At 53.8% G+C, this 12,232-nt stretch overlaps 5 protein-coding genes across 5 annotated transcripts; 3 read left to right on the top strand and 2 right to left on the bottom strand.

Moving 5' to 3' along the window:
* Positions 1 to 136: 136 nt before the first annotated feature.
* BKA67DRAFT_533908 (Sec1-binding region of Mso1-domain-containing protein) lies at positions 137 to 1,012 on the top strand (the record flags this gene model as incomplete). The annotated part of the gene is made up of 1 exon (XM_046099775.1): positions 137 to 1,012. One exon carries the CDS (start codon positions 137 to 139, stop codon positions 1,010 to 1,012), a length of 876 nt encoding a protein of 291 aa, XP_045959223.1.
* Positions 1,013 to 1,977: 965 nt separating this feature from the next.
* On the top strand, positions 1,978 to 5,208 carry BKA67DRAFT_222207 (rab-GTPase-TBC domain-containing protein). Its single transcript, XM_046095570.1, has 4 exons — positions 1,978 to 2,320; positions 2,409 to 3,903; positions 3,960 to 4,541; positions 4,595 to 5,208. The coding sequence occupies exons 1-4, from the start codon at positions 2,282 to 2,284 to the stop codon at positions 4,936 to 4,938; spliced, it is 2,460 nt and encodes an 819-aa protein (XP_045959222.1). The 5' UTR covers positions 1,978 to 2,281; the 3' UTR covers positions 4,939 to 5,208.
* Positions 5,202 to 7,838, bottom strand: BKA67DRAFT_515791 (glycoside hydrolase; the record flags this gene model as incomplete). The annotated part of the gene is made up of 3 exons (XM_046097754.1): positions 5,202 to 5,468; positions 5,530 to 7,496; positions 7,571 to 7,838. 3 exons carry the CDS (start codon positions 7,836 to 7,838, stop codon positions 5,202 to 5,204), a joined length of 2,502 nt encoding a protein of 833 aa, XP_045959221.1.
* A 499-nt stretch (positions 7,839 to 8,337) lies between these two features.
* Positions 8,338 to 9,186, bottom strand: BKA67DRAFT_533905 (uncharacterized protein; the record flags this gene model as incomplete). Its single annotated transcript, XM_046099774.1, has 1 exon — positions 8,338 to 9,186. One exon carries the CDS (start codon positions 9,184 to 9,186, stop codon positions 8,338 to 8,340), a length of 849 nt encoding a protein of 282 aa, XP_045959220.1.
* A 722-nt stretch (positions 9,187 to 9,908) lies between these two features.
* On the top strand, positions 9,909 to 12,210 carry BKA67DRAFT_559071 (cytochrome P450 ClCP1). Its single transcript, XM_046102366.1, has 6 exons — positions 9,909 to 10,112; positions 10,160 to 10,643; positions 10,701 to 11,002; positions 11,060 to 11,374; positions 11,437 to 11,603; positions 11,655 to 12,210. Exons 1-6 carry the CDS (start codon positions 10,047 to 10,049, stop codon positions 11,818 to 11,820), a joined length of 1,500 nt encoding a protein of 499 aa, XP_045959219.1. The 5' UTR covers positions 9,909 to 10,046; the 3' UTR covers positions 11,821 to 12,210.
* The last annotated feature ends 22 nt before the right edge of the window (positions 12,211 to 12,232 follow it).

Raw genomic sequence — 12,232 nt, 5'->3', positions numbered from 1 at the left:
TCGCGGCCATCAATTCTTGCGACCAGCTTGAGACAGTTCACGCCCGGATTGTGTCGCACATATAAAACTACACATTGCCCAACGTCGCCCTCGGTAGGACATCTCGCGACAAATCCTGCTCCTGAAACCCGCCAACATGTCGTGGTATTCTAATATCCTCACCAACACAACCTCGCGCATCAACAACCTACAGCGCAGCTTTCTCGGCGGCGAAACAGACGGCGACACCGAAGACGACACTCACGTCTGTCGAGTTCTACGAAACTACTACACCGAAAAAGGCCGTCCCTTTCCCGGCTGGCTCCCACCCGACCCCAAGGCCCCGCCGCCCGCCCAGCCCGTCCTCGCCCAGCAAAGTGGCGTCGGGTCACGCTATGGCGGTCTCACACAACAGGGCGGAGGTAGTCTGAGCAGTCTCTGGGACAACAACCCGGTGTCCCAGCCACAAGATTCCCAGAGTCTGAGGCAAGGAAGAGGAGCACCGCCCCCCATGCGGCGTAATGATCCGAGGGCGAACCCGAACAACCCCTTCAACAGCAGTGCGCCTGGTGCTGGCGGAGCAGGCGGGGCAGGCGGGGGACGAGACGACGTGCAGGCAAGGCCGCTGCCGAGCCAGAGAGCTGGCAGCTACCAGAGCGCCGGGAGTGCGCAAACACCACCAGCAGGTTCGGGTGCCGGCAGCGCGCAAGATCGGCTGCGGCAGAGGCTTTGGGGAGGGTCGAGGACGGCCAGCCCAGCCGCTGCCGGGCCTTTCAACCCGCCGCCGCAGCAAAGCAGTTCCAAGGGCGGTGGAAGTATGGACGACTACGAATCACGGTTCAGCCCAGGTGGCATGTACGATGCGACCTCTAACCGAGGTGGCGATAAACCATTCATGGCTGCCAACTCGCCCTGGGCCAGCGACGAAAGCCAGATGTATGGTGGCGGGGGAGGCGGAGGCAGTGGCAGATCCGGGGGCTTGCCAGGAGGGAATAGGAGGGCGGGTTTGCCTAGTGGCCCTCGTATGAGATGAGGTTCTCTTAGGGACCTCTGGTGCTCGCGGTCATGGTTATAGGGATCCGGCGTGGAGCACAGTGCATGCGGCGGGACCGTACATAGAGGCTTCGACGCTGTGGTCTTCTCGCATATGTGCTCGGCGCAACAGCAGTCCCTCTTAAAGGAATAGAAGCCAGCCCATGACGGCCAGCACGGGTGTAGATGAATCGAACCCCTACGGGCCAAGATATTTTCTTATCACCTGCAATCGACGATATCAAAAAATTCCAGCGGCAAGAAGATCACTAGGTACCGGCATAAATTACGTGTTTTGTTTCGCAATGTGTTACGATGGCTATGTTTTACCACGTCGTGTCAAGCGGGAGTAACAAGGCAAGAATGATGGCTGCCTTACGAGCTTGCGTGTCTAACGCGCACTATGTTGCAGGATTATGCGAACGATTACGGCCATACCATCCATCATGTGTGCAAGTGTCAAAGAAGCATCGGCTGGAAGAACTGAACGGCAGCAAAAGTCGTCAAATGCATCAGCCTCGGTGATATTATGCGGTAAACTGCTTTCAAAACTCCAACACAGCAGGTTGATGATGGATTCGTTGGGGGTTGAGCCACCTGCCACATTTCGTCCGCTGGAAGCTTTCAGACTTTCTTCACGTCACGATTCGAAGCGACGATAAATACGTGCTAGGTTAACCTAGTCTAGTCGCGATAAGTGACAGAGAAGGATAGTCAAAGATGCACAGGGACTGACTGAATGGTCTAACCTTAGACCAAGGTTAGAATCTGCGTCACCCGGATCCCCTCCTGATGGCGACAGGACGCGCATGCAGACAGTTTGTCTGGGAGTCGGTCTTTCTACCGACGACTAGTGGTCTTTTAGCGGTTCTGTCAGGTATCTATACTGCATACCAGATCCATACAGCATGACAGCCCCCCCGCTTCCCGCTAAAAGGCGCCTGTGCAAGGTGGGTTGAGCTTGAGTAGCTGCTTGAGCAGCAGCTTGAGCTTGCAGGTGCGTGGGCTGGATGGCGGCGGGGAACAGGAGGGGGGGGTTTGCTGATGCCTTGAGGCTTTCGCCATCCCGTCCGACCCCACGCAGTGGCTCACATGCATGCCAGAACTTGGTCGAACGACACGGCACATGACGAAAAAAAATTGGCAGTATTCAGTCTTGCGCTTCTGGTCTACCTAATACTAAATCGCATAGACCACACGAGTTTATCCCAGAGCGTGTCTCCTCACATATAAAAGAAGCCCTCGGGCAATATTGCCCCTCCATCGAGTGATGTCATCGTCCGCGGCGGACCGTACGAGCTCACCATCTGTAAGTGCCAAGCAGACTGATCTGTCTGCTCCCGTGCTTGGGAGCCATAGCTGTGCTTGCGTGCCCCGTGATACTGACTCTCTCAAAGGGCTCTCTATATGCCATGTCTGACGATTCGGAGAACGACTACGACACCATAACGCACCTTGAATCCGGTCGTGGTGTCAAGCTCCTATACTCGAAAAGCAAGGTCTACATCCACCCGACGCCCTCCGCCAAGGATAACATCCCTGGCTTCATCGCTCTTCTGCAGCAGAAGGCTGTCCAGAATGACCGTCCTACCTCTTCCAGCTCGAGAGCATCCGTCTCTCCCGCCGCTTCAGACCTCCTGCTGGCCTGGGTCCCCGAAGCAAGCCTAGGAGATGCCACCAGCATCTACGTCAAAGTCGATCTCACCGAGGGCGACTCGCCCCCCAAGCAGAGCTATCTGGTCCCTCCCATCCCGACCGTCACCACCCACCGCGGGTCCATCGGCCACTATGCCTTTGCGATACCCGTCAGCGCCATCTATTCGCTGCTCGTACGACCACCCAGTCTAGGCTGGTGGTTTGGCAGCGTCGTCGTCAACACGCGGGCCGGCGATAGCTTCCCAGCCTTGTTCTTCCATGATAGCGAGTGCCAAAGCACAATCCTGCAGAAGAAGAAGCGGGCCAAGGATAACTTCGATCCCTTTGGCGAGCATGGACAGATGTTTTGGGGTGGCGACGAGGTGCTTAGATGGCTCAAGAGATATATCAAGGTTGAGCGCAGCGAGGCCGAACCAAACATCTATCTAGTCGAACCTAGCAAGGAGGATAGCGAGGCATTCGGCGGCAAGGTGACCAGTAGTTCGCCATCGCAGAACGACCAAGGGGATAGCTCAAGGGGTGCTGGTGGGCGAGGCGCGGCCGCTGGTCCGAGTGGTCAGCGTGGTGATGGTCAAATGGATCCTCTAATGAAGTTCGTCAAGGAGACCGGATGGAACATCATGGAGAAGTTCAGCAAAGTCACGACATTCACAAGGAGAACAGCCCAGGACGTGTTGGACAACCCAAAGGTGCCCCCACAACTACGCAGGTTAATGCGAAACCCTGAAGTTCAGACCCTTCAGGATGAGTTTGACAGCGCAAGGATATATCTGGCGAGATGGGCCATGGGCATGGCCGAGCAAAGCGACCGAGATAGAAGCCAGAGAATCTGGACCGCACGAGATGTGTTGGAGCTGGAAGATACCGAGGTTGGGGAGTTTGAGCTACTTGAGACCAGCACCCTGTCTCTGGAGGAGCGAAGGAAGCCCGTCACATTCAAGGAGTGGAATACGTTCTTCGACCCACGAACCGGCCGCCTCTCAGTCACGGTTGACGAGGTGAAGGAGCGCGTCTTCCACGGAGGCTTGAGTCCAGAAGATGGGGTCCGGAAAGAGGCCTGGCTATTCATCCTGGGCGTCTACGATTGGTACAGCACGTCAGAGGAGCGCAGAGCTCAGCTGGCTTCGTTACGGGACGAGTATGTCAAGCTGAAGGGCGCGTGGTGGGAACGCCTGGTTGACCTCGGTGGCGCGGGCGACGAGGGTGAATGGTGGAGAGAGCAAAGAAACCGTATCGGTAAGCTGTCGGTTCTCTGTCAACGCTTAATACTCTTAACTCACACCCCTTTCCAGAGAAGGATGTTCATAGAACTGATCGCACAGTACCCATATTCGCCGGGGAAGATACACCTCATCCTGATCCGGACTCTCCCTTCGCAGAGGCGGGGACAAATGTCCACATGGAACAAATGAAGGACATGCTTCTGACTTACAACGAGTACAATAAAGACCTTGGTTACGTTCAGGGCATGTCAGACCTGCTAGCTCCCATCTATGCCGTAATGCAAGACGACGCTCTCGCTTTCTGGGGCTTTCAACACTTCATGGAGCGCATGGAGCGCAACTTCCTGCGCGACCAGTCCGGCATGCGTAATCAGCTCCTGACCTTGGATCACCTGGTCCAGTTCATGGACCCCAAGCTGTATCTCCACCTACAGTCGGCCGACAGCACCAACTTCTTCTTCTTCTTCCGCATGCTTCTCGTTTGGTACAAGCGGGAGTTCCAATGGATGGACATATTGCACCTCTGGGAGGTCCTCTGGACCGACTATCTGAGCAGCAGCTTCCATCTATTCATCGCTCTTGCCATCATGGAGAAACACCGCGACGTAATCATGACGCATCTGAAGCACTTTGACGAGGTGTTGAAATACGGCAAGTTCCAACGCGGCAATTGGCTTTTGTCGTCGAGCTAACATGTGAAATAGTCAACGAGCTGTCAAACACGATCGACCTCGAATCCACCCTCATCCGCGCGGAAGCACTCTTCCGCCGCTTCCAGCGCCGGGTCGAGGCTATTGATAAGAAGCAGAACTTCCCGAAGCCCCGGGCGCAGCGGACTATCTCATCCTCCTCCTCCTCATCACAACCCTCCGCCCAAGAAGGCCAGAGCCAGAGCCAGGACGAGGCCCAGAACACCGGCAAGGCAAAGGAGCAAGATGCGCCCAGGGTCATTAGCCCGGAACTGCGCAAGCTCTTGAGCAGGGACGTTGAGGTGCTCGAAAGAAAGGTTGTGCAGAAGAGTGGCGACGGGTTCAATGCTGGGAAATAGGAGGCTCGGGAAATCAGGGACATTACTAGCGTTTTGAGTGTAACAAAACATGGATGGACGTATCATCGGGAAAAGGGCGCAACAAGGACGGCGTTAGGGAAAGCTAGCATATATCATAACACCCCACAATTCAACTGAGAACAGACACAACTGTATAATTTCAGGTAGATTTCGGTTTTTATCCATGTCCGCTCGCTCACATGCTGTGCTATATACATGTCTTGCAAAAGAAAATGCAGTCTATCGTCACGGGTCATGGCATCTCACAGCTCATCGTGCCCAGGTTTGGGAACACCAGAGCCCGGTGTGGGCGCAGCTAGATCGGGCATGGCCATGATCTTGACGACCAGGCTTGTCCACCCCGTGAAGTGCTGTGTGCGTTGACCCTTGCCCGTCTCTGGGTTGTACTGCTCCCAAGCAAAGCCGGTCTCCTCCCAGCTGTTGTACACATTGTCGACGATGTTGGCACGAAGACGAGAGTAGAGGTCAGTGGCCTGGGACCTGTAGGGGCCATCCAGGCGTGCGACGTTCTGAATTCTGTCAGCGATGCACCTTTTGATATACCAGCAGATGTCTGAGGATTGCACTTACGTAGAGCTGCACGATGGCGAGGTAGTTCATGTTAATCCAAATCGGGCTTCGCCAGTAGTTCTCGTCTGTGCCATAGAATTCGCTATTCTTGCTCAAGCTGCGGAGACCAAACGAACTCCACAGCTCGTCTTCGTCGCCGATGAGCTTGAGGAGACTGCCGAGCTTGGGGTCGTCGTGCTTCAGCAGGCCGGTCAAGAAGGGGAAGAGGGTGACGTATCCCTTGTGGCAGACAAGCTGATTCTCCTCGAAAGCATCAATGGTGGCATCGCAGAAGCATTCCTGTTCTTCCGACCAGTGAAGATCTACGAGGTTGTGCTCAATGTTATTGAGAACAGCGGCATAGTCCTTGGCATCTGCTTCTTCGCCAATGGCCGTTGCGATAGTGTTCAAGGTCTTTGCCATCAAGCCTACCCACGAGATCAAATCGAGGTGGAGCTCACCAGGGTGCGGTGGTTGAGCTCGGGGGTAGTCGTCCAGCCCACTGGTCAGAATGTGCTGAATTGACCTACCGCGCCACCGGTAGCCCTCCCTACTCGAATATGCCTCACGTTCGTACGACTTGATGTCCCCAAATTGTGTTTTCTTGAACCAGTAAAACTGGCGTCGCAGGAGGGGGTAGATCTCTTGCAGATATTTCAGTCCAAAGGAAGGATTTGCAAGAAGGGCGCTTTCATGGTGAAGGCCTTGCTGAGAGAGCGTCTCTTTGCTTGAGGCCAGGGTTCCGTTGGCCTTTTGAAGCTTTTCGAGGAAGTTTTCAATGATCAAAAAGAGTGTCGGTGGGTTGGCGTAATGTGGGTATTGCACCTGGAACTCGGCAGGCACCTTGCTGCGAGCTTCGTCTCCCAAAATCTGCTCGCGCGCAATCCAGCCGTCCTCGTCCATGAGATTGTACCAACTCTTGACGATTTCCATGGTTAGATCAGTATCCCACTCGATGATAGGCATGAGGTGGAAGCCCTCATCCCAGAGGAAGCCTCTGGGAAAGAAGGGCCTGGATGGAATGCTGGTGAACAGCTCGTAGGGGCCTTCAGATTGCTCCTGGCGACGAGCTCTGGCCTCGGCAGTGTCCTCCCAGAAGCCTTCGTTTTCCTCCTCGTACTCGGGGGCATTTGATCGGTCAACAATGTGATTTCCATAGAAGTAGCCAATGCCTCCGGCAAGGTTGGAGAGCATGCTACGCCCAAACTTCTGGTATTTCTGAGCATCGAATGGTGCCTGCGGGGTGAAGACGTCCAGGTATTTCTCGCTGAAAGCTTCCGTGGTCGATCTGATCTCTCGTGTCAGGTCGCCGCTCGTCACGTCCTTGCCAGCGGAGCCGCTGGTGAATAGGATATCAAACTCAAAGGGGCCTTCGAAGATCTTCTGGATCATCTGCACGTTACCCTTTCCAGGCTGGTTCGGGAGCTGGTATGTTTGCCAAGGAGGTGGTGCGTGATCGGTACCAAACTCTCCGACGATAGCATCAACACCCTGCTTCAGCTGTGAGAAAAGCACATCCCGAGCTCTCCATAGATGCTCGTCCGGGACAGCAATTGACTGCACTGTAGTCTTCTCCGAGTCCCGGCTGGTGATGGGGTGGTTGCTCTCAGGATGCTCCCCAGTGCCCTTGGTGACAACGATTTTCCAGTTGCCGAGGGCCTCAGAGCTTCCCAAGAGGGTCACATCGCCGGGGAAGCCGTTGTCGTCTCCGTCAGCTGCGACCTCGATCTCTTCCCAGCGGGGCTCCGAGGTTACGTAGAAGACCAAGGTCGTCTTTAGGTCGTCGGGGGCGTCCTCTCGGGGCTCACCCTTGATACGCGCAGCCCAGCTGCCGCCGTGACCACCACCAGGAATTTTAACGAATGAGGTTGTGACGTCGATCTTGTTCTGGGTATCGTGAATGGTCTGGACGCCGCCTTTCCTGGTATCGTACTCCTCCCAGCCATAACCGGCCATGCCCTCGTTCTGCTCGCAAGTGTACCGGAAGCCTGCGGTGGGCAATGGTCAGGTTTCCGGTCATGTACTCGAGGCGGGTTCCGAGACGAATAGGTAGGGGACTCACTGTTCTGGACATCATTGTAGTTGTCGACCTTTGCCCACATCAACGCAGTCATGATACTCTTGGGCAAGCGAGGGCGAATACCAAAGTACAAATTGGGGCGATACGGGCCCCATAGCAGGCTCTGGTTGTTTATTCTGGCCATCTCGCCGTGGAGAATGGACTCATCTTGGGCCTGGGGCTCGGCGTGAACTCTGCCGATGAAGGGATTGCCAAGGACAAGAAGCAATAAGCATGACAGCAAAGCTGTCAATTGATCGCGAACTGCCATGGTTTATGGGTGTGTCTGAACCATCTGCGTTGCCAGCCTGTACATGTAGTTGTGGCCGGTTTGCGCTGCAGAGAAGGGAGCCTCTGAGGATAATTCTGGACACGGTTTTTGGATTGGAATATTGGAGAGCTGCGTCAGCGCATTCGAGCTCCAAGCTCTTGAAGTTAGTCTAGGCCTAGGTTTGACTAAAACACCCCTGTAACAGTAGATTATTAGTGGTGCGACGACCCCCCGACGACCCCCCAACGCCCCTGCCGAGCCCGCTATCCATCCGGTGGTGGGGCAGGTTAGAGGACCGTATCGATAAGAAGTAAACATAACCTCCAGTGCAAAGGTCGATGTCTTCGCACGATCCCTTGGCGTAGATAGGTATCTCATCTGCTCGCGACCCCTTGCTAGTCTAGTGCATCCTTTTTGAGATTTGGGGTGTTCATCCAGGCTGTGCTGGCTGTACACACCAGAGCATCTTGTGTACAGGCGTCTATCTGATATGTGCTTCTCAGCGGCCAGGGCTCAGAGGACGGTTGAACCCTCCGACACGGTTCATGTACTGCCGATACTCGGTCTTCTTCTCTTTCCTCACCGCCCCGACATTGTTCCCCAGCACTTTCGTGTTCTTGGTTGTGCCAAACCCCCCAAATCCCATCATGGATTGCATATCTGCCAGGCTATCATCCACCTCTACCTCCTCCTCGTCTTCGTCTTCCTCCTCTCCCTCTTCTTTCTCGTCTTCGTCTTCGTCCATGGCTTCGCTCCTGTCGTGACTTGCGCCTCTTTCTCGAGCATCCCTCTCCCGGCTGTCGTCATTTTTGGTAGCACGAGACGTATCCTCCTCGGTCTTACCGACTCGGAACGATAGTGGCGTACTTCTCTCGCTCTTGGGACGTGTTGGGAGTGGAGGGTTATGTTCGGACCACTGCTCCTTCTTTTCCGGCACGTCTTTCGCCCCGGGCTTGTTCGGCTTTGCCTCATCGGGTTCTCTGCTGGCAACTCTGGGACGTTCCTTTCGGTCGTCTTGGGGCCGCCTGTCTGAAGATTTGGGCGCATCGCGCTCGCCCCTGTCGCGGTCTCGACCGTAGTCCCTATCTCGTTCCCTATCACGGTACCTGTCGGATGGCGCATCTCTGCGATCGCGTGCGCCGCCACGGCTGCGATCCTGATCCCGGTCGCGTCGGGCGTCTCTCCCCGGAGATGCTGAGCGAGATCTGTCCCTTCGCGGGCCTCGCTCGTCCCTTCTTCTGTCGTCCCTCCTGTCATCTCTGCGATCGCTGCGTCTGTCATAATCTCTTCGCCGGTCGTGACCGCGGTCGCGGTCACGCGCTCCACCGCGTCCACCACGGCGATCCATATCAAGTCGAATAGGTCAGTGGGGAGTTACGTGTACTGACTAATGATAGCTGCGGTCTCGAGGATCTTGTTCGGTGCTCCAGAAGCTTGCGCAAAGTTGGTAGATCTCGAATCTGCTAAGGTGAGAAGTGTGAGCTGAGGGATACTGCAGGCATGGGCCTGAGCTTTGGCGTGAGCTTGTTAGCTTGCGGCGGTAAAATTTAGGTGGGGCACATACTTCCGCTGGGGCCAGTGCGCTATAGATGCTGGACTTCATTAACCTAAAGTTAGCTAGCTCTGCTCTCCCGTAAGGATCTGGAAGACATCAGGCAACTCTGTTAGTGCTTCTTGGCAATTGTTTCTATACTCTTCGTAATCTCCTAAAACTCCATCCCCGACTCAACCTGGTCACTTAAAATGCCCAAGGCCAGGACTCGCTATCATCCCATTGGCCAGGGCAAAAGTCCTCCCCTCTGATGCACTAGTCAAGTAAACCTGCAAATGAGTTAATCTGTCGCGAGGAATGCATCATCTCCATTATACTGTTGGAGAAAGGATAGGCGGATATTTTAGGTGGGGAAGATTGGGGAACGAGGAGCCCAAATGAATCAACATTCAGGTTAGTGTACACTGGAACTGTTGTTCTTGTTCCGGACTAGGGATGAGCCGTCTGACAGTTGGACGGAAGTATTGACTGCAACAGGAGCCGGGGTTTGTAGATAACGCCCGTTCATCCGTGCATTGAGAAAACAAATTTCAAAGGTATACCACACAGCCCGGGCATTTAAGCAGTCAAGTGGTTGCTCCACGGAAATTTTCACAGGAACATTCCTAGTTGTCAGTCCTTATCGCATGCAATCCAGGAACGCATAGTTGTGAATCATGGAGAACAACATACAAGCTATCTTGTGTAGTGCGACCACCGCGCTTAGTGTAGTGGTGACCCTGGTAACAGCGCCTCTTATACCACTCGAGTCCAATCTGACGAGACTTAGGCAACTCTCTATGTCTCAACACGAGTAGCGTACAATGTCCTCTTCCATCCGCTTCGGTCATTTCCCGGGCCCTTGTCCCATCGAGCAAGTGCGCTTCCCTGGGCATATTACATGGCTAAAGGCAAACTTGCCTGGCACGTCGCGGAGCTTCATGAGAAATACGGGCCCATCGTCAGGACGAAGCCCAACGAGCTAGCCATGCTTGACCCCGAGGCCTGGAAAGATATCTACACTGTACGCCCCGGGGGAGAATATCTCGAGAAGTATATTCCAGCATACCGGCCTTCCGGCAGATTGGCCGGGTCTATCATCAGCGCTGAAAAAGAAGAACACTCCGTCCTGCGCAAACTGCTGGCTCCCTCGTTTTCAGATAAAGCCATTCGAGACCAAGAGCCTGTAGTTGGCCGCTATGTTAATTTGCTCCTTCAGCGCCTAGCAGAGCGCTGTCAAGACGGCACAGCTGCCGTAAACTTGAGAGACTGGTGTATGTCCTCGACTCCAAAAGTACGACTGTCTATAATTTTGTACTAATGCTCAAGAGATAACTTTACGACCTTTGACGTTATCGGAATACTCGCTTTTGGAGAAGACTTTGGTTGTTTGCAAGAAGGAAAGTATCATCCATGGGTTGCAGCCATCGCTCTCGCCATTCGAGAAGGCGGACTTGTCTCGGCCCTAGTTGTAATTGGCTTGAAACCGCTTCTTGGCTTAATCTCCAAAATAGCAGGGAGAAACAGGCTTAAGCATAACGACATTACTCGCCAGAAACTTCAACGGCGTATCGATATCGGCAACAACGAGCCAGACATTATCGGCAGACTAATTGACAGAAAAGACGATTTGGTCGGTTCCTCCTTATAAGTCCAGCTCGGTGTGTCTCATACTGATACCGTTCTACAGAATTTCAGCTTCGAGACTCTGCGAGCCAACGCTGGCGGATTGGCAGTCGCCGGCTCAGAAACCACCGCCACTCTTCTGACAGGTATTACTTACTTACTCTTGACACACCCAGACCACCTCCAGAAGGTCACGGAGGAAATACGATCAACGTTTCAGGACACCAATGACATAACTTTAACTTCTGTGAATGGTTTGCCGTATATGCTGGCCTGTCTCAATGAAGCTCTCCGCCTCTATCCGCCAGTTCCGAATGGTCTACCCAGAGTGACACCTCTTGGAGGGACAAACATTGCCAACACATTTGTACCAGGAAGAGTGAGCCCCACTTGCTCAAGTCCCAAGAGAGAGGTCTTTCATATTAATGGTTCCACTTATAGACAGTTGTAAGTGTTTGGGCATTAGCAATGCACCGAAGCAAGCGACATTTCAAACTACCAAACGAGTTCCACCCCGAACGTTTTCTTGGCAGCGAGTCATTCGCTGGCGACCGTCTTGACGCTGTTCAGCCATTCTCATTAGGACCGAGAAATTGCATTGGCCGATCGTAAGTTCTTTCCTGGTATCAGCGAGAGCTGTCGTTAACTTTCTCTACAAGACTGGCATACGCAGAGATGCGACTGGTCTTAGCCAAGCTCCTTTTCACCTTTGACTTGACGCTGGCTGGTGACAGTAACAACTGGATTGAAAGGAACAGAGTTTACCAGCTATGGTTCAAGCCGGACTTGAACGTCTACTTAAGGCCTGTTACCAATTCGATGTAGCGGTCTCTACGAGTTTTTCGACATCGGATTGGCAACCGGGAGGTTGTCGGTATATACACTGATCTAATGACTTGCCATGGTAAATTTGTTGCGGGGATTTCTACACATAGCCACCAACTAAGTTGTCTATAGCTGTAGTCTTTCATTGGTACTCCGCAGAGAGATCCCAATGGTGACGGTGCATACTTTCCAGTGCATTCGGAGATATCGCAGCGTTGTAACGCGCACATGAAGCAAAAAATGCTCAGCATTTGCAGGTCTGAGGCACGGCGTGTTATGCCGGTCACGTGGCCTACCTTTTTCCAATCAACATTCTTTTCACCGACTACTACTTCCCGTAGATAATGCTAGCAAGGCGAGAGGGCCCTTTAATTCAAGATATATATTTTCCTTCTACTTTCTTTTCTTTCTC

The sequence above is a fragment of the Truncatella angustata genome, assembly GCF_020726525.1.
Source record: "Truncatella angustata strain MPI-SDFR-AT-0073 chromosome Unknown BKA67scaffold_3, whole genome shotgun sequence".
NCBI classification, from domain to species: domain Eukaryota; kingdom Fungi; phylum Ascomycota; class Sordariomycetes; order Amphisphaeriales; family Sporocadaceae; genus Truncatella; species Truncatella angustata.
Note: the sequence above shows the minus strand (reverse complement) of the source record. Positions and strands in the feature narration are given on the sequence as shown.